Source organism: Hyperolius riggenbachi, chromosome 10 (genome assembly GCF_040937935.1).
Source record: "Hyperolius riggenbachi isolate aHypRig1 chromosome 10, aHypRig1.pri, whole genome shotgun sequence".
NCBI lineage: Eukaryota > Metazoa > Chordata > Amphibia > Anura > Hyperoliidae > Hyperolius > Hyperolius riggenbachi.
In genome coordinates this window covers 42,119,498-42,141,892 of record NC_090655.1, presented here as the reverse complement: position 1 = coordinate 42,141,892, position 22,395 = coordinate 42,119,498, and the positions used below count along the sequence as shown (strand labels likewise).

Below are 22,395 nucleotides of genomic sequence, written 5' to 3'. Positions count from 1 at the left end.
CCTCCCAGAGAAGCCAGGGAACTTTCAGAGATTTCTGTTCTTTCAGTGGATGTTTCAACTCATCTTACTATGTAACTGTGTAAGAGACAGTTATAACCAGCCTAATACAAGAGGCACTAGATAAAAATCACCATGATTTTACTTTTCTTCAATATGCACTCCACTTTTCAGTTCTTCAGCTGCACGATGTTGTATACATAATAATCTTACAGCATGCCAGTCACAGCTTCAGCTTTCAGTTGTACCACACACTTCATACATGAATAAATAACAATTTTGTTCATCACAAAAAATAATCATATTCAAACATGTAAAAAATCACTACCAAGAAAGATCAATATACTGTATATCATCAACATATATCAGAATGGATTATGTCTCCTACAACTCATACTGTATACTGGTGCATCTCAATAAATAAGAATATCATTAAAAAGTTAATTGATTTAAGTATTTTAATTAAATTATACATTTATTAAACACAGAGTGATATATTTTAAGTGTTTTTTGCTTCTCATATTGCTGTTTATGGCCTAAAGGCAATGAAAACCTCAAATAAAGTATCTCCGAAAATTAGAATATTTCTATGTTCTGCCTGTGTCTGAGTGAGTTTCCTCCCGCGTAGCAAAAACACGCAGAAAAGGTAATTGGCTTCCTGTGACAGTGGCCTTAGGCTATGATGGACGGGTCACTATGGTAGGGATTAGATTATGAGCTCCACTGAGGGACAGTTAGTGACAAGTCTATATAATCTGTAAACTGCTGTGGAAGATGTCAGTGCTATATACAGGTGACATTCGAAAAAATTAGAATATCGTGCAAAAGTCCATTTATTTCAGTAATTCAACTTAAAAGGTAAAAAGAATATATGCAATAGAAACCCTTTGCAGGTGTTTTGGATGAATTAGCTTATAAGAGTCTGACACTTTCAGCCTAGAATATTGAACAATTTCACAATATTCTAATGGTCTGAGAATTTGATTTTGGGGTTCTCATAAGCTGTAAGCCATAATCATCAAAATTATAACTAATAAAGGCTTGAAATATCTCGCTTTGCATGTAATGAGACAATTTCATATACCATATTTTTCGGACTATAAGACGCTCCGGACCATAAGACGCACCTAGGATTAGAGGACAAAAACCAGGGAAAAAATAATATACGAAACCTGCTGCGTCCTTGGTGCAGGGGCATATTATGGACCTTTCCCCCCACAATGATTATGTCCCCCTTCTGCCTTACTTGTACCTCTAGTGTCCCCTGTGTTCTCCTCTGTCCCCCTTGTGTCTCTGGTGTCTTTCTGACCCCCTTTCTCTGTTATCCCAGTGTCTTCCGTGTCCCAGTGTCTGGTGTCTCCCTGTGTCTTGTCTGTCCTAATATCTGCATGTACTGGTGAATTAAATACATACATGCAGCTGCAGCTTTCCTCAGGCTGTCTGCTGCTTTTATCACTGAGCTGTCCCCATGTCTATAATACATACAGTTGTCCACGCTGTCCCCATGTCGGTAATACATACAGTTGTCCGCGCTGTCCCCATGTCGGTAATACATACAGTTGTCCGCGCTGTCCCCATGTCGGTAATACATACAGTTGTCCGCGCTGTCCCCATGTCGGTAATAGATTTGGTTGTCCGCACTGTCTCCGGGTACTGTCATCAGGAAATCCTGCTCAACTTGGCAGAGAAATGAATCAATCAGGCGGGGGGCACTGGCCCCAACCGCCAATCACGCTGCCCACTGCTCCTGGTTCCTCTCCTAACCTGTCCGTCATTAGGGCTAATCACTGCAGAGTGCACAGTGATTGGCCCCAATGACGGTGGGTACCGTGATTGGCGGTTGGAACCAGCACCCCTGCCTGATTAGTTCATTTCTCTGCCAAGTTGAGCGGGACTTCATGATGACAGTACCCAGAGACAGCACGGACAACCGAATGTATTGGGACAGCGCGGTGATAAAAGCGGGGGACAGCATAAGGAACGCTGCGTGTATGTAATCTTCAAAGTTGTGCGGACTTTCTCATAAGACAGCTGCGGCAGTACCCGGGGACAGCGCGGACAACTGTATGTATTACCGACATGGGGACAGCACGGACAACTGTATGTATTACCGACATGGGGACAGCGCGGACAACTGTATGTATTACCGACATGGGGACAGCGCGGACAACTGTATGTATTACCGACATGGGGACAGCGCGGACAACTGTATGTATTACCGACATGGGGACAGCACGGACAACTGCATGTATTACCGACATGGGGACAGCGCGGACAACTGTATGTATTACCGACATGGGGACAGCGCGGACAACTGTATGTATTACCGACATGGGGACAGCGCGGACAACTGTATGTATTACCGACATAGGGAAAGGCGCGGACAACTGTATGTATTACCGACATGGGGACAGCGCTGACAACTGTATGTATTACCGACATGGGGACAGCTTGGACAACTGTATGTATTACCGACATGGGGACAGCGCGGACAACTGTATGTATTACCGACATGGGGACAGCGCGGACAACTGTATGTATTACCGACATGGGGACAGCGCGGACAACTGTATGTATTACCGACAAGGGGACAGCGCGGACAACTGTATGTATTACCGACATGGGGACAGCGCGGACAACTGTATGTATTACCGACATGGGGACAGCGCGGACAACTGTATGTATTACCGACATGGGGACAGCGCGGACAACTGTATGTATTACCGACATGGGGACAGCGCGGACAACTGTATGTATTACCGACATGGGGACAGCGCAGACAACTGTATGTATTACCGACATGGGGACAGCGCGGACAACTGTATGTATTACCGACATGGGGACAGCGCAGACAACTGTATGTATTACCGACATGGGGACAGCGCGGACAACTGTATGTATTACCGACATGGGGACAGCGCGGACAACTGTATGTATTACCGACATGGGGACAGCGCGGACAACTGTATGTATTACCGACATAGGGAAAGGCGCGGACAACTGTATGTATTACCGACATGGGGACAGCGCTGACAACTGTATGTATTACCGACATGGGGACAGCTTGGACAACTGTATGTATTACCGACATGGGGACAGCGCGGACAACTGTATGTATTACCGACATGGGGACAGCGCGGACAACTGTATGTATTACCGACATGGGGACAGCGCGGACAACTGTATGTATTACCGACAAGGGGACAGCGCGGACAACTGTATGTATTACCGACATGGGGACAGCGCGGACAACTGTATGTATTACCGACATGGGGACAGCGCGGACAACTGTATGTATTACCGACATGGGGACAGCGCGGACAACTGTATGTATTACCGACATGGGGACAGCGCAGACAACTGTATGTATTACCGACATGGGGACAGCGCGGACAACTGTATGTATTACCGACATGGGGACAGCGCGGACAACTGTATGTATTACCGACATGGGGACAGCGCGGACAACTGTATGTATTACCGACATGGGGACAGCTCAGTGATAAAAGCAGCAGACAGCCTGAGGAAAGCTGCAGCTGCATGTATGTATTTAATTCACTGGTACACGCAGACAGTAGGACCGACAGGACACGGGGAAAGTCACAATAGTAGTATTCGGACTATACGACTCCCCCCCCCCCCCCACACTTTTGGGGGAGAAAAAGTGCGTCTTATAGTCCGAAAAATACGGTATTAGTTTCACCTTTTAAACTGAATTACTGAAATAAATGGACTTCTGCACGATATTCTAATTTTTTTAGTTTCTCCTGTAAATAGAAAAGAAATAAATACATAAATAAACCTTTCAGCCTACACGCCACAGTGATCTACAAGATGAAAGTTTCCTTTCATATTGTATTCATATTTCTTTTTAGTTTCCTGTACCGTTCATCATTTAATATAGACATTTGTGATTGTTTCTTTAGGAGTTTCCCTACCTTACAGTATAATGAAGGTCCCTACGAGGTCCCAAAAGCATCAATAATTGTTATTCTTTTTTCCTTCTTGTGGAGTAATATCCTGTTTAACCATGCTTTTTAAAGGGTCACTATCGCAAAAAAATAGTACAATTTTAAATACGTGTAAACATATACAACAAAAGAAGTATGTTTCTTCCCGAGTTAAATGAGGCATAAATTACTTGCCTCTTATGTTGCTGTCACTTACAGTAGGTAATACAAATCTGACAGAACCCACAGGTTTTGAACCAGTCCATCTCTTTATGGGGGATTCTCAGCAAGGCTTTCTTTATAAAGACATTCCCTGAAAAGGATTTATACAATGATGCTGGCCAGCTTCCCTGCTTGCTACACACTTATTTATGGCAATTGGACAAAGCAACTGCTATTCACTAAGTGCTTTTGAAATTAACCTTTTCGGGACCGGCCACCTACCCCCCCTTAAGGACCAGGCATTTTGCGCGGGAAGGGGGTGCGCGTGTTTGGGGGGGTCAGGCGGCCGGATCCCGTCTGTGGTTGCCTGGATTTGTGTCCCCCCATGGTGGCCTGGGCCCCCCCTTCTGCCAGCAGCCTTCACTTACCTTCCAGGCTCCAGCGATGAGCCGCACAGGACCCTCTTCTCCGGCCGGCATCTCCGTTCTGTCTGACGATCAGTTCCGGGTCGCGGCTTGATGACATCATCAAGCCGGGACCCGGCGCTGACGTCAGACGGAGCGGAGATGCCGGCCAGAGCGGAGGGGGGTGCCGATCGTCGCGGGAACGGCAGGGAGGTGAGTGGATCCTCTTCTTTCCCCCCCTGCCGCCGCAGCTGTCAAACTGATCACTGCGATCCGACGGCGATCGTAGTGATCACGTGATCAGCAGCCATACGCGATGGCTGCTGATCACTCGGGGGAGATGTCGGCTGTCATATGACAACTTAATCTCCCCCTCCGGGTGCGCACGATCGCGTCGGGAGTGGAAATTGCGGGCCGGCATAGATGTGAATCGATAGTATTCCTTTAATCAGAAAGCATTTATGCTTGTCTGACTTTGTTCAAGGGACCTGGCAGTGTGAGAGAAGGCTTTGTTTACATTTCTCACTTGATACAATTAAACACTAGATAACATTATGTAAAGTTTCGGAAGCGGCCAGCTCTGCAGAGAGGGAAGCTTCTAAAGCCTGTGTTAACCCTTTGAATGCAGTTCTAGTAAAAAAAAATGCTGGTTGTATATAATATGCTGTAAATAATCTATTAGAGCAAAGAAGAAATGCTGGGTTTCATTCCGCTTTAAACAAAACCCTGAGAATCGCCCATAAGGAGATGGGCTAGTCCAAAACCTGTCGGTTCTGTCAGGTTTCTACTGCTACCTATTGTAAGTGACAGCAATATAAAAGAAAAGTAATTTATGGTTCATTTTAATGTGGAAGAAACGTACTTCTTATTTGTATGTGTCTACATGTATGTTAAATTTTAATTTTTTTCCGATAGTGGTCCTTTAACTGAGCTGTATTGTGTAGCTGTAAGTTGATGATCTGACTCACATCTTGTAACTGTAAGGATTAGGCAGGCCGCCGCAGGTCCCCCTGTTGCTGACTCACATTTGTTGGCGTCCCTGCCACTGACTCATGTGCGGTGCAGGGCGGCAGGCGGAGGACACGTCTCAGTGCGCGCTCCTGCTATGTAAACAGTTGTCACGGGGCTCCCTGCGTGTCAGCTGAGCAGCTGATATGCCGAGCTCTGATTTGTCAGGCCTTGTATTTAAACCTGGTGAGCGCTCCAGTGTTTGCCCGTGATAGCCTCTGCTGGGCTTGTTGCTGAGACTGCGCTCATACCAAGTTGCCTGTCTTGCTGCCGACCTGTGTCTGTCTTTTGACTAAGCCTCTTTCAGATTGCCTTATCGTTGCCGACCTCTGCCTGAAACTGACAATGCTTCTCTATTGGATTACCCATTGCCGACTCAGCTGGTACCCGGATTCCCCTGACTGCCACCTGGACAGACTCCTGCTTATTAAAGGACTTCCATGAACTTTGCCTGGACTGACTCTGGCCTGTTTGACCACGCATCTGTCTAGTGATTATACTTCAGCCACAGCCTGCTATCTTGCCATCATCTGGATGGCCTCAGCATATAGGCCTCAGGTGACTATTAAGTATACTGTGTTTGCATTGCTCATTGCTGTGTTTGGTGATTGCTGTCTGTCAGTTTGTATGCTACAGCTGCCTGCAGGGTATTGTAGTTTGTATTAGCCAGGAGTTTCCCCAGGTGTTAGGGCTGGGCTATAGGTCAGTCATATGGGCATACAGCCTGACTTATAGCAGGTAACCAGACAAGCCTGACAGTAACATTGCAGAACATAAATTTGCCTTCTAAAAACAGAAAGTATTTGCAATTATTCTGGTTTATGTGAGATAGTAAAATTTCCCACGATGCATCACTGCTGATTATGCAATAGTAAAGTGTACGTTTTCTTTATATAGAGAGGGTAATTCAGCTTTCAGCTATTCCTCACTCTTACTGGCCTGACACAAAGTGAGGTGCTCAACATTTCACAATTGTCTCCAAGGATACATCTGAAGCGGTGGGTTTCCACGGGCATGCAGTGAGCTGGAAGGACACGATTGACGGGTACCTATAAAATATATACAGTATATGAAAAGCAAACAATAAGAACAGCATGCAAGTAATTCAACTTAATGCGAAGCTAAACTAACGTGACGCGGGGCCTGATGCACTAAAGTACGGTAAAGTTGCTGTGTGCAAAGAACGCATAGTAATTTCACTGTTACTAGCACAGGGTTGCTATGGTAAAGTGTGTTACCATAGCAATGCATGCATTACCGCGGTAATACACATGCTGCTATTGAGTCAACGGCTGATGCTCCCATTGCGCTTGATTGGGTAAAATTGCTGTGTGCTCCCTGCGCACAGTAACTTTACCATACTTTAGTTTCCCGGTATAATTATTATAGCTGTCCCCAGTATAGGTACTATAGTTGCCCCAGTATAGGTAGCCAGTATAGTTGGCCCAGCATAGGTAGCTAGTATAGGTGCCCCCCGTACAGGTAGCATAATTGCCCCGTATAGGTAGCTAGTATAGTTGCCCCCCGTATAGATAGTATAATTGCCCCTATATAGGTAATATAGTTGCCCCAGTATAGGAAGCCTGGAGGGGGTTGCAGCCAGGGAGGGGGGCAGCAGGCACTGTAGTGGGGAGGGGGGTCACCTGGAGGGGGGTTACCTGGCTCCCGCCCATCTGCGCTCTCCCAGCCCTAATAGCTGGAGGGGGAGCACAGATTTGGGGGCACCCCTCCCCACCGCAGTGCCTGCTGCCCCCCCCCCCTTCCTGGCTGCTACCCCCTCCAGCTCACCTAATGACGGCCCCCCACCACAGCCAGGCGGGCGGCTTTAATCTGGGTGGCGGCAGGCCAGGGATACCTCCCTGTCCTGCCTGGTGCAGCCCCCAGACTTACGCCGCCAGAGGAAAATGCCTCCCTTGTTGTCATGGGTAGGCCAGGCCTGGTTTCAGCTCTGTTTAGACCTAAAGTGACCACACTGTAATATTGATCAGATTTCAACCGAAATCACTTGCAGTATAAAGTTGGATAAATGTCGATAGTCTGCAGCTCTCCGCTACACATCCCTTCACACTTGATTGATGAAAGCGCGTCCTTTCCCAATGTCCACAAGATTTTCCTGTCAAAACCAATCTGATCTAGTTGAATTATTGGTTAACTGTGGTGTGGTGGGAAATGTTGTTAATTGTAGAACTGTCCTGTGTTGGAAATACAGAAATCAGCTTGCCTAAAAGCCTGGGCATATTTTCGCATTGCTGAGCGGATTTCTGCAAGGCCTATCAGTGTTTATTATGCTAAGACATCAGACAGTGCGCAGACAGCAATGTGCATTGGGCACAGTTTTGCGTTATTCTGACAAAGCACTGCTGCATGCATTTCTGTGCGCAATGCAGCGCTGTTCCATTCAGAACAGTTGAATAGGGCCAGTTTTACAATAAAGGGCAACACAGGTACTGTACTGAGGGTATTCTGTAAAATCCACAGCCATCTGCAAGCAAAAGCGTGCCTGGGCTCTTATATACACAGATTCTAGGAATGTTTAGTAGGTGTAAGTTTTATGTTTAAAAATAAAAGACCTGTTGTGTATGACTGGAAAGAGCAGTCAGAACTTATGACAGCACTTAACCACTTCACCCCCAAGGTTTTTTTTTAACCTAACGGACCTGAGCAATTTTCACCTGTCAATGCTCCTTTCTTTTATTTGCCAATAACTTTATTATTACTTATCACAACAAAATGATCTCTACCTTGTTTTTCTTACACCAATTAGGATTTCTCTGGGCAATATATTTTGCTAAGAATTATTTTACTGTAAATACATTTTAACAGGAATAATACAAGAATTTTTTTTTATTTTTTTTTACCTTTTAGCCATTATAGTTTTAAAATAAAACAAGCTACCATAATTAAAACCCACATATTTTATTTGTCCCGATTATTACACCATTTAAATTATGTTCCTATCACAATAGATTATTTGGAAATACAGTGGGATGTGAAAGTTTGGGCAACCTTGTTAATTGTCATGATTTTCCTGTATAAATTGTTGGTTGTTATAATAAAAAAAGTCAGTTAAATATACCATATAGGACACACGGAGACACACACACACACACACACACACACACACACACACACACACACACACACACACACACACACACACACACACACACACACACACACACACACACACACACACACACACACACACACACACACACACACACACACACACACACACACACACACACACACACACACAGTGATATTTGAGAAGTGAAATGAAGTTTATTGGATTTACAGAAAGTGCGCAACAATTGTTTAAATAAAATTAGGCAGGTGCATAATTTTGGGCACGGTTGTCATTTGATTGATTCCAAACCCGTTAGAACTAATTATTGGAACTCAAAATTGGCTTGGTACGCTCAGTGACCCCTGACCTACAGTGAAATTAAGTTTATTGGATTTACAGAAAGTGTGCAATAATTGTTTAAATAAAATTAGGCAGGTGCATAATTTTGGGCACGGTTGTCATGTTATTGATTCCAAAACATTTAGAACGAATTATTGGAACTCAAATTGGCTTGGTACGCTCAGTGACCCCTGACCTACATACACAGGTGAATCCAATTATGATAAAAAGTATTTAACCACTTAAAGAGAATCTGTATTGTTAAAATCACACAAAAGTAAACATACCAGTGCGTTAGGGGACATCTCCTATTACCCTCTGACACAATTTCGCCGCTCCCCGCCGCATTAAAAGTGGTTAAAAACGGTTTTAAAAAGTTTGTTTATAAACAAACAAAATGGCCATTAAAACAGGAAGTAGGTTGATGGACAGTATGTCCACACATAGAAAATACATCCATACACAATCAGGCTGTATACAGCCTTCCTTTTGAATCTCAAGAGATCATTTGTGTGTTTCTTTCCCCCTGCATCTCTCATGCACTGAAGTTTCAGGCTGCTCTTTTCTTCCTGCAAACAGCTTTGCCCTTGTCTGAATTTCCTCAGTATGTGAAAGCCCAGCCAGCTCAGAGGATGATTTATCCAGCTTGTAAAAGATAAGAGAGAAGAGAGAAGCTGTTCTAATCTAAATAACACACAGGCAGTGTGCATAAAGGGGCCTGGAAGGGGGAGTTCATAGCAGAACCACAACACTGAAGAACTTGGCAGCCTTCCAGACACAGGCTGACAAGTCTGACAAGAGAGAGATAAGTTGATTTATTACAGAGACTGTGATAGTACAAAGTGCTGCAGTAAGCCAGAACACATTAGAATAGCTTTTGGAACTTGTAGGATGATAAAAGACAGGATGCAATTTTTGTTACGGAGTCTCTTTAAGCCCGCAGGGTTGTTTTTTTTTTTTGCATCTGAGCAACTCTCACCTCCCATTCATTCGCTAATAACTTTATCACTACTCATCACAATGAATTGATATATATCTTGTTTTTCCGCCACCAATTAGGCTTTCTTTGGGTGATACATTTTGCTAACAATTAATTTATTCTAAATCCATTTTAACAAAAATATTAAGAAAGATCATTATTTCTCAGTTTTTGGCCATTATAGTTTGAAATTGATACATGCTACGGTAATTAAAACTCATGTATTGTATTTGCCCATTTGTCCCGCTTATTACACCATTTAAATTATGTCGTTATCACAATGTATGGCGCCGATATTTTATTTGGAAATAAAGGTGCATTTCTTCAATTTGCGTGCATCACTATTTAGAAGCCCATAATTTAAAAAAATTATATTAGTATACTCCTTTGACATGCATATTTAAAAAGTTCAGACACTTAGGTAACTATTTGTTGTTGTTTTTTATTGTAATTTTTTTTTTTGAAACATTTATTTGGGAAATGTTTGGTGTGGGAGGTAAACAAGGGATTTTACATGTAAAATAATGTATTTCTTTTATAAAACATGGATGTGGGTGTAGTTTACTATTTGGTCACAAGATGGCCACAGTCAAAAAGTCCTGGGAGCGATCGATCTCGGTCCCAGGAAGAAGAATGAAGATGGGAAACTTTTTTTCACTTTGAAAAACTGCAGCCTCTGAGAAGAGGATCTATAGTCCCATTGATTGATCATTGCACTAACAGCTGGCAGCGGGAGCGCGCGTGGCCTGCGGGAGTGCACGCAGCCTATCTAGACGAAAATGTTCGTCCAGATAGGCTTATGTGGTTAAGGGGGTCAATTGTAAATGTCCCTCCTCTTTTAATTTTCTCTGAAGAGTAACACATGGGGGTCTCCAAACAACTCTCAAATGACCTGAAGACAAAGATTGTTCACCATCATGGTTTAGGGGAGGGATACAGAAAGCTGTCTCAGAGATTTCAGCTGTCTGTTTCCACATTTAGGGACATATTGAGGAAATGAAAGACCACAGGCTCAGTTCAAGTTAAGGCTCGAAGTGGCAGACCAAGAAAAACTTTAGATAAACAGAAGCGATGAATGGTGAGAACAGTCAGAATCAACCCACAGACCAGTACCAAAGACCTACAACATCATCTTGCTGCAGATGCAGTCACTGTGCATCGTTCAACCATTCGGTGCACTTTACACAAGGAGATGCTGTATGCAAGAGTGATGCAGAGGAAGTGTTTTCTCCGCCCACAGCACAAACAGAGCCACTTGAGGTATGCTAAACCACATTTGACAAGCCAGCTTCATTTTGGAATAAGGTGCTGTGGACTGATGCAACTAAAATTCTGTTATTTGGGCAGAACAAGGGACGTTATGCATGGAGGAAAAACAACACAGCATTCCAAGAAAAACATCTGCTACCTACAGTAAAATATGGTGGTGGTTCCATCATGCTGTGGGGCTGTGTGGCCAGTGCAGGGACTGGGAATCTTGTCAAAGTTGAGGGACACATGGATTCCACTCAGTATCAGCAGATTATGGAGACCAATGTTCAGGAATCAGTGACAAAGCTGAAGCTGTGCCAGGGCTGGATCTTTCAACAAGATAACAACCCTAAACACTGCTCAAAATCCACTAAGGGCTCTCTCACTCTACAGGCAACGGTAAAAGGCTAAAACGCTGCGTTTTGGCTGCTGGCATTTTTAAGGCGTTTTCAAGGCGTTTTAACGCCAATACATAAGTATCGATTGTAATGAGAAACGCCGCGGTCAGCCCTAAAAAAGCTCCTGGGAGCTTCAAAACGCAACGCTCCAAAACGCAGCGTTAAGTGTGAAAGGTAAAATGAAAGTCTATGGACTTTCATTTTACCTAGGAAAACGCCAACTTCGGCTGTGGCGTTAAAACGCCGAAAAAGCCCTCTGGTGTGAAAGGGCCCTAAGGCATTCCTGCAGAGGAACTAGTACAACGTTCTGGAATGGCCATCTCAGTCCCCAGACCTGAATATAATTTAAAATCTGAGGTGTTGTGAGAAATAGCGGAGACGCCACTGCTGCGCGGGGCAGCATGGCGGCGGTCTCCGCTTCCCAGCCGGCGATTTCCGCCACACATACGGAGCCGCCGGCACAAGGCAGGGGGGACACCGCCGCCACTGGCGATATGGCGGCGAGTCCCACAATCCAGCCGGCGGACTTCGGGGCGCGTTCGTGCGCGGACCTGGGGCCTGGCCTCTCTGGCGTTCAGAGGCAGAGGCTCATGCGCACGCGCGCGAGGCGACAAGATTCTTACCTCCTACGAAGGAGGGTCAGCTGACTCTCCAGTCAGCTGACCTCAGGAGGCCTCCGGATTGGTTGGGCTCCTGGGCGGACTGGCTGAGTGACTCTCAGCATAAAAGGAGCTGGATGTCAGTTGCTCCTTGTCTGCTGTCGTGAATACACATAGTGTTAGCGCTCAGACCTTAGCTCAGTTTCCCAGGTGTTGTCACCAAGGACGTCACACCTTAGATTAGGATTGTGTTTTCTATATTTATCTGTGTTTTGACCTTGGCTTACCCTGACTTCTCCTTACTCTTATCGCTCGTGTACTTCTGCCTATCTGATTCACGTTGCCGACCCTGCCTGTTTAAACGACTCTGAATCAGCCTTCTGTTTCTGTTCTGTTGCCGCCTTCTCTGTTGCCGAACCTTTGCTCGTCTGACCTTTCTCCCTTCAGTGGAACGTCTCCCACTGTAGGGCTATCTCTGAGGCTTGCCTCTCCGAGACGCCTGCCCTGGCAGACGATTACTGCCAGATGCCGAGATTCCTCTCTTTGCCTGGACTGAGGATCTCACACACGGGGTTCCCATTTAGAAGTAACCACACCTCTGAGGAATCGCTGTGTGGTGGATATTTCCACGACCTTGTGATATTATCGCTGTTGTTATTGTTTATTTCCTGTGTTAGGTGTCCGGAGGTTAGTCGCACTCGTATTATTGGTGATTCTGCAGATCATCAATAATCGGGTGGCATCTGTATTGTTGGCGATACTTCAGATCCCCAACAATCAGATTCTCTCTGTGTGCTGACACCGATCCTTACAGGTGTGAGTTAAAAAGAGCTGTCCATGCTCGGAAGCCATCAAACCTGAATGAACTAGAGATGTTTTGTAAAAAGGAATTATCCAAAATACCTTTAACCAGAATCCAGACTCTCATTGGAACCTAAAGGAAATGTTTAGAGGCTGTAATTTCTGCAAAAGGAGGATCTGCTAATTATTGAATTAATTTCTTATTTGTGGTGCCCAAATTTATGCACCTGCCTGATTTTATTTAAACCATTATTGCACACTTTCTGTAAATCCAATAAACTTCATTTCACTTCTCAAATATCACTGTGTGTCTCCAATATGATATATTTAACTGACATTTTTTATCGTAACAATCAACGATTTATACAGGAAAATCATGATGATTAACAAGGTTGCCCAAATTTTTGCATCCCACTGTATAGGTGTAATTTTTGTTTATTTTTTTTTGTACCCTGTCCATAATTACAAGCCCTTATGTAGTAAATTAGCAGGAATATACCCTTATAAAATACATTTAAAAAAACTGAGTCCCTAAGGCAACTATTTATGTATTTTTTATAAACTGTCTTTTTTTTTTTTTTTTACAAGTGTTTGAGAGGGGTGGCTTTTGGAAGTGGAAGGTATGAATTTATTATTTTTTAATTGTAAATGTAAGGTGTGTGTGTGTGTGTGTGCGCGCGCGCGTGTTTTTACTTCATGTTTTTACATTTTGTTCTTGCTTCATACTACTTCCTGCTTTATGAACGGACATGGCCCCTGATCGGGGTTATGTTCATTCATCCTAGGTATTGCGATTGGGCAGGTGAAAGCCTGTTCCCTTTCCCCAATCGCGTATCTCAGTGTCCCGATAGTTACGAGCCACGGGGGGGGGGGGGGGGCATGCACGCTGCACAGCAGAGGCGGGAGGGAACGGTGCATTAAAATGTCCTGGAGCCGTTAAGAGGCTACAACAGGATGTTTTAATGCAAAGGGTAGTTGGGTAGTGGTTAGGGTGCGCACACACCTCTTGATTTTAGGTTACCGTCGTGGATCGGGGCCTGATCCCCTAGGGAGACATTGGTGGCTGGCCTGTACAGACGTGTTAGCTATGTAGCTGACAATGCGTTCTGTTGCTATGCAGGGGGGGAGCGGAGGAACGACAGAGCGGTACAGGGTGACATCACGCGGCAGAACGGCAGAAGGGATAGAGGCACAGACAATGTGACTGCACTGCCCGTCGGGGGGGGGTAGTTGATCCGGGCCGGGTGGATGGTTTGTGGGTGGATGATAGGAGGCTGCTGTACACATGCTGTTCCAAAAAGCAGGAAGGAGATGTGGCCTATGCATGTGGAATTGCATGGTGAGTTGCACTCCCACTGTCACTCTGCAAGCGCTCACCCTCTGAGCCCACAGTCACTGCACACTGGGTGATATCCCGCTCTTCCCGCCCCTAGAAAATGAATGGTAATGCCATATGTTTTTTACATATATTTTCTACTCTGCAAAACCACTTAGTAGTAGGCAGTGTATGTAAATGGTGTCTTCCGGTGCATGGTTTTCAGCTCTGGTGATAAGAACTATCCAGCGCTCAAGCCAAGCGCATGCTTGTGCTGGCCCGCTGAGGACACACTGCCACGCCCGCTGAGGACACACTACCACTTCACCATACTTTTATGTGCCTTTATTCAAGTGAATTTTGTAGGTGCAATTTTATTATTTTTTGAGAAGCTAGTAAAAACCATTGCACACTAGTGGAGCTCTCAGCTTTCCCATTCCCTCTGTTCCCTAGTCTGCACCCCCAGATCTGGAGCAGCACCTTCGTGTGCAAGAAGGTTTTTCATCAGTCCCTTGCTGGGACATCCCCCTACAAGCCCGAGTCCATAACATTTAGAACACAGAGCACACATTTTTACACTGACTGTCAAATTACAGTCATTTAACCACTTCCACACAGTACATGTTGTATCCTCTATGTAAGTAATATGATACCTAGCATACTCACAGTCTTTATATTCTTTTTCTGTTTGCTTTCCTTTGCACTCTTCACATCTCGTTTTCCCTCTCCTTCTGTAAGGTGAACATCAGAAATAATAACTCAGAATTGCATTGTTTCTTGGTAGAAAAAAACTAAATCACCTATAATTGTTGCTCGACAAAGTCCATAACGCCGTTGGTGAATAGAAAGGTGTATTGATATAGAATCTAGGCTGGAACATAAACTCATTGATTGGCACACCGCTGTGCTTTCATAGTAAAGGCACAATAGAGAAATCGCTGTATCCACACAAGCCAGGGAGCCAATCAATCAACCTTAGGCAACAACACCTTATCACATCAGTACTATAAATGCTGAAATGATTGAGTTACAGACAGACAGTTTCCAATAAAGACGAATAAACTATTATGTCTTGTAATGGGAGCTGGAACCAATTCCCCACCACATACCATGAGTTTATTTTCATTATAAAAAAAATTAAATGACTTAAAGTAGGAAGGAACTCCATATTAACTGAAAAAAATAGAAATCATCCAATATGATATTACTTATTTAGCTTATCCTGTTGTCTTTATTTGTTCACTGTCAGATTTAGGAGAAAAGTGGCATGAAAAAAAAAAGAAGAAATGAATATTTCCGCTGGTTTCCATCTTTATTGCCTCTGTGATGAAAAAAGTGACATAACTTCTGTCTTTTTCCTTTTTCCAACCCAGTTCAGTGTTAATTGTGCCTCCTTACAGCCACAGCTTATGCTGGGTACACATGTTACGATTTTCTGTACGATAGATGCATCCGATTGATAAACTCCCAATCGATTATGCGCTCGATTTCTCATAGAAGTGAATGGAAAAAAGATAAGAAAAACGAGCAAAGATAAAAAAAAAATCGAGTGCATAATCGAGTGCAGAATCAAGCGAAAAAAACTATTGGGTAGGAAAATCGAGCGGAAAATCGTAACGTGTGTACCCAGCATTACTGTCCCTCCCACAGCACACGTCAGATAACAGGCTTACATCACGGTGTAAACTCATCAGAAGGGAAAAGGGAAAGGGGGGTGGGGGGGGGGATTCAATTATCTTCTGATCATAGTGTCCTTATCCTATCTGAAATAGAAAGCTTTCTGTTATTTGCATACTGAACTAAGCTTATTACTGTAGCTAAAAATAAACCCTTTAGACAATCCCGCTGGCACTACACAGTTCATGCAGTTAGGCAACGGAATCCAGACCATGTAAAAAAAAAAAATGGAGGACATTTAGGGACTTATTTTAGAAAAAATGGGTTTATATATATATATTTGGGGTACTATTTTTTTTTAGTATTTCTTTTTTTTTGTGGGGATGTTACAAACCCCTTTTAACCACTAGCTGCGAAATTCTTAGCAAAATGTACCACGCCAAAAAAGCCTAATTGGTAGCGAATAAAAACAAGATGTAGATCATTTTGTCTTGATAAGTAGTGAAAAAGTTATTGGTGAATGAAAGGGAGGAGTGCTGAAAGGTGAAAATTGCTCTGGTCCACAATGAGAAAAAACCCCTAAGTGGTGCAGTGATTAAAGAGGACACATAATGACTAATAGCACAACATAAAAAATTATCAGGTTACCCATTTTTACATTCATTTTCCTGGTTTTCGCATAAGTAACCATTTCTATATTTCTGTATGTAACCGCACCCTGCTTATCTCTTTTCATCTAGACAATGGCAGAGTACTTTGACATGGGATGTGCACCCAAGCTAAACAAATTCTTTCATCTCACAAATAAAACTTTAGTCCATTGCGTTGGAGAAACAGAAAAAGCTCTCCTTAAAGGATACCCGAAGTGACATGTGACATGATGAGATAGACATGTGTATGTACAGTGCCTAGCACACAAATAACTATGCTGTGTTCTTTTTTTTCTTTCTCTGTCTGAAATAGTTAAATATCAGGTATGTAAGTGGCTGACTCCGTCCTGACTCAGACAGGAAGTGTCTACAGTGTGACCCTCACTGATAAGAAATTCCAACTATAAAACACTTCCCTAGCAGAAAATGGCTTCTGAGAGCAAGAAAGAGATAAAAAAGGGGAATTTCTTATCAGTGAGGGTCACACTATAGTCACTTCCTGTCTGAGTCAGGACTGAGTCAGCCACTTACATACCTGATATTTAACTCTTTCAGGCAGATAAAGAAAATAAGGAACACAGCGTAGTTATGTGTGTGCTAGGCACTATCCATACCCATGTCTATCTCATTATGTCACATGTCACTTCGGGTATCCTTTAAAGGAGAATCTCTGCCTGGAAATGGTTAAGTGTTACTCTCCCCCCTACAAAACATTAAAAAAAAAGTAATCGGCATATGAGATGTCAGCCCGACCCGTAGCAAAAAATAAAAGTCTCTAAATGCACGTAATTAACATTCTGTACTTTAGCTGCTGAGGTGATGATTATTTTGTCTCCTTCAGTATGAGATGCATATGTAATAGGTAATCACCTTGACATATGTTTGAACTTTAGAAATATATACATGATGTAAAATAACATATCCATCTTGAATCAACAAGCAGCATGAAAACACAATGTAGGTGGAAGGTTAACTGCTAATGAATATTTAAGGAACGTGGAGAAGACTTTCCAGAGCAGATTATACGGCGTATCTCTGGTGGAGGCAATGATTGGCTATTCAGAACCGGGGATCCATCTGTGATGGTTTACTTTACTTATCATTATGTTCATCTCTAGAGATGCAAACTTTTCCACTCGTTCTTATTAGTCTGTATGGTGAGCGGGTCTTTTTGCAAATAGTTTGTTCACAAAAGAAGTACTAGTTTGCATATTAAATATAAGCAAATTCATAATCTTTTCGTTTCTGTAATTGGGCTGGGCACATTACCTGTTTGCACTCTGTGAATCCTGTTATACAGAAATTGAAGGGAGAAGTCTCTGGATACAGAGCTTACACTTTCGTCTTTGAAAACCGCCAGAGCTTCCAGGGGCAACTGCTCGAGCCACCTGTCTGCCAATACTACAATGCAGTCGCCCACCTCCTCTGAGGTACCTGCAGGAATGAAAGGTATTTCTAAATGTTAGCATAACAATGCAGATTTCAAAGCATACACAAGAGAAGTACTGTGTTTTTCAGCATATAAGACATACCTTTTCTCCTCCCAAAGTGAGGAGAACCAGTCCCCCTGTCTTGTATGCCAAATACAGGGAGTCCCCGACCTACGAACGTCTGCCGATACGAGTCGCCGACTCCCCACGATGTTGGGGACTCCCTGTATTGTCCCTGTGTCCGCCTCTGCTCCCCTGTGTATAATTATAGGCAGTGGCAGCACGGTTCACTTCATCCATAGGCTCCAGCAGCAATAAGAGACCTCTCCTCTCCCTCACTTCTCCCCTAGTGCTGGCTTCTGCTGATCACATCATCAGCGGAAGCTGGCACTATGGGAGCAGTGACGGAGAGGTCTCTGATCGCCACTGTAGCCGATGGATGAGGTGAGCAGTGCTGCCACTGCTTATAATTATACACGGGGTGTGGAGGAGGACACAGAGGGGCGGGGGTCAGAAGGACACACATGGGGTACAGAAGGGGAACACAGGAGGACAAAAGGGGGCCAATGAGGTACAAGGGGGACACAATAATTGAGGGAAAACAACTACAAGATGCTCCAAGACCATGGATCCACCAGGTTTAGTGTATATATTTTTCTCCCTGGTTTTTGACCTCTAAACCTAGATGCGTCTTATAGTCCGGAGCATCTTATGGTGAAGGGCTCTGCCTCTGACACAGGAGACCTGGGTTCAAATCTTGGCTCTGCCTATTCAGTAAGTCAGCATCTATTCAGTAAGGAGTCCTTTGGGCAAGACTCCCTAACACTGCTAGTGCCTACTGAGTGCGCTCTAGTGGCTGCCTCACAAGCGCTTTGAGTCCGACAGGAGAAAAGTGCTATACAAAAAAAGGAATTATTATTATTAATATCTTATATGCTTAATACTGTACAACAGGCATGTTCATAACTAAAATAGCCTATTCAATACTAAATAATGCATCGCACCCTGCAGGCAAATGAGGGGACGGAAAAAATTTAAAATTTTTTGTAGCCAAGGGTGGGGGGAAATATGAAGTTTAGAGATGTTTGTCCAATTGTAATTTGTTATCTTCAGGCCATTCCGCACCCTAGATATTTCCTCAGTGGCCATAATGGCTACTTCTCCCATTTACAGTTGGAAAGGATGGTCTGTCTGTCTTTCTGTGTAGCAAAATTAACTTTACTCTTATTTGTGAGGATTGGATAATCATGGCCTCAATTCACTAAAGGCAGTTCCATAAAATAATTTAGTTTGGTAAAAAAAAACACTGTATTTAAACACTTTTTTTTCCCAAAGTCACTAAAATTTTCCGCATTTGGTAGAAGTTTGGTAATATACTGAAAAAAATGCTTTGCTTCATTAATCCCTGCAAGGTAAGTCTCACCAGCTGTGGAGCAGGTCAGGCAGGTAGCTATCAGTCTTCTCTTACAAGTCTTACAAGTATGTGAGCCGTTCGGTTTTCTGTCAAGTGAATCCCCAGCATCCCTTTAGATGTGCTAACCAGAGAGAGCTCTTCTGTGTATCAGAAGAGCTTCTGTGTATTACATCTAAAGGGATACAGAAAAGCCCTTTTAAATGTCTCATTTTCCTGCTCTACTGCTCTGAATCCCGCCCACCAGAGTATCAGATTAAATGGGGTGAGAGGCAGGGCTGTTTGGCTCTCCCTATTGGCTGTCTACTACGTCTGTCAACTTTTACCACATAGAAATTGTTAGTTACCGACTGGTCAGAGCTGCAGATAAATACTGAACAGTTTTACTTGATTAACTGAATGCTTTAATCTTTGTGAATTTAAATTTCTTGACAATTCTTGAGGTATTTACAATTAGAGATGTGGCGAACTGTTCGCCCGGCGAACATATCTGGGGCTTTTACTACTTCCGGGTCGCACTGACCCGGAGTAGTACGCCTGCGTTTCCCGGCCGAGCGCGTCCTAGATCGCGCTCCTGTTGCAGGGCACTCTCTGCGCATGAGCGTGACGGCAACAGGAGAGCGATCTAGGACGTGCTCGGCTGGGCAGCACAGGCGTACTACTCCGGGTCAGTGCAACCCGGAAGTAGTAAAAGCCCCAGGGATTTGGAGATGTTCGCCACATCTCTATTTACAATCGGTAATTTACCTCAATAGTCTGTAATTTTATTTTTCAGTGCGGTGATAGGTTTAGTGACTTGGCATTTGGCAACTGAGGCGCTACACCTGCTATTGCCGAAATTCTGTTCTGTTCCCACGTTTATTGCCTGATGAAGCGGGCTGGGCCTGCGAAATGCGTTGCACTTTTTTGAGGTACTATTTAATAAATGTGATTGCTACTATTCAGACAGTCTTTCGCGTCTGCTTTATGGAGGTAAGTACACCACTTCCTCCCAGCACATTTTAAAGTTTTTATCCGATTTTATACTGCTGGCGCCTCTGTTCTACTGGGATTTGGCAAGGTGATTGGTAAAATCAGCTGTTTTGCGCATTATCGAATGTAGTAATGCTTAGTGAATTGAGGCCGATATGTTATTGTTTATGTTTGGCCCTTAAGTGATTTCCCCACTATGCATTATGTTTGGCCCACTTTAAACCACCAGGCAAGTTAAACTCAGGGTAAAGCTCTAAATCACAAGGGAAGCCATATGGGGGAGGATAGAGCACAAGACACCAAAGAACTGTTTAGGGGTGTAAGGGGGACCACAAGACACCAGGGAACTAATTATGGGTGGGAGGGGAGCCACTAGCCCCCGAGGAACTGTATAGGGGAGGGAGTGGGGTCACTAGAGATTCCTCCCATGTAGAGTTCACTGGTGTTTAACTACTCTAAGGCCGCTCCAGGTTGGCCTGCAACTAAGTCCCAGTGTTCAATTTCGGCCCACTTCGCATTCGAGTTTCAATCCCCTGCTCTAGACTAAAGTATTGCAGGCAGTTGTGCTTCACGGACAGCATGATTTTGGGCTGCTTCACATGGAAATTTGCTCCTTATGGCGCCATGCTCCTAGCCCACTGAAGCCTCATCCATTAGTACATACTTGATGCAGTTGCTGGTTTCTCCTCCTTTTCTCTGGACTTTGCTCGCATGGACTCTGTAGTTGAAAGGGGTGGCGATGCCAGTCTGCAAGTCAAAAGTTCAGATGTGAAAATGTCCTTAGCAGTAAGGAATAGTGCAATAGTTTCACAGACAGATTTAAACATAGACCTTGACCAACAATGAAATGGTTTGCAGTGTTTATTTTGCCAGCTATTGCTTCCCGCTGATGCTCTGTCAAAACAAGCTTTTTGTCTACTCACAGAAGCTCCCACAGATCTTGATACTTCTTCACTGTAATGTTCAGCACTAAAATCTGCCCCTGTAAGGTGGCCATACATACACAGATTGCCACCCAACAGATCGAAACCTCTCTTATATAAATCTGATCAGAGAGAAATTGAGTCCTTACACACATTGCACATAGATTTTCAATCGATTTTAGCATTAAATCTATTGAAAAATCTATCAAACTGCAGTGTTACATTGTTCAACGAAGTGCAATGATATGTGCCTTCGATCTACCACCCCTCCTCTCTTGCCTCTGAAGTTAAGATCAATGAGGCATGCTGTGCTATAGTTTCCTATTAGAATCGCTAGAGCGGGAAAGTCGATGCGTGCATGGCCTGCATCTGACCTTAACAAAATTAATCTCACTTCCTGCTTTGTTGATAACGTTGGAGGACAGGAAAGTAAGGTGAAATTTTCTGAGCAGGAACACAGACAGCATTGGACATCTAACAGAGGTTTTAACACTTCCTCAAACCATTAAATTAAACCTGTGTGGAAAAAAGTGCCCCATTTGGGTACTACCTAGGTAGAAGGAAACCAGAGGTTTCCTCTGTCCCGCTCCTTGACAGCTCCTGCCTGCACAGTAACAGGGATTCACTCGGGCTTTGGTAAAAAAGACGATCTTGATAGGGTCTGTGCTATAGTGCATGTGTGAGCCGTCTGCTCCTGCACAGTAGCACAGAGCCGATCGGCTCCAGCCTTTTTCACTGAAACCCTAACGGGTCCAGGCTACTGAGCAGGCGCAGTTTGGCCATGCTTTGGGAGTCCCAATCGCTGGATCGGTTTGGCAGAGGAGGACGGGTGAAGCATCTGGAAGATCCAGAAGATTGCTTCTCCCAATGTAAGTATCCACCTTTTTATTTTCCAAACTCACAGGTTTACTTTAAAAACGACAGAAAGAAGTTTTTGGTATGAGTTCCTTCTATATGGAGATTACAAATGTTCAACACAGCATGTAAATCAAAAACAGTACAGCAATAACACAATACAAAAAAATAAATCTGATGGCCATAGAATAAAACTGGATTTAAAGAGACACTACAGGGAAAAAAATTACAATATAATGATTTGTATGTTTAGTACAGCTAAGC

At 43.8% G+C, this 22,395-nt stretch overlaps 1 protein-coding gene across 5 annotated transcripts in view; it reads right to left on the bottom strand.

Moving 5' to 3' along the window:
- The window catches only part of CFAP46 (cilia and flagella associated protein 46), a 287,892-nt gene that overhangs the window by 13,868 nt on the left and 251,629 nt on the right, over positions 1 to 22,395 (bottom strand). For all 5 annotated transcript variants that reach the window (XM_068256846.1, XM_068256850.1, XM_068256848.1 and 2 more), the window contains 4 exons: positions 21,018 to 21,100; positions 17,810 to 17,974; positions 14,940 to 15,004; positions 6,510 to 6,570 (listed from right to left, as the gene is read on the bottom strand). In XM_068256846.1, coding sequence (XP_068112947.1) covers positions 6,510 to 6,570; positions 14,940 to 15,004; positions 17,810 to 17,974; positions 21,018 to 21,100 — 374 coding nt within the window. The remainder of the gene's footprint in view (positions 1 to 6,509; positions 6,571 to 14,939; positions 15,005 to 17,809; positions 17,975 to 21,017; positions 21,101 to 22,395) is intronic.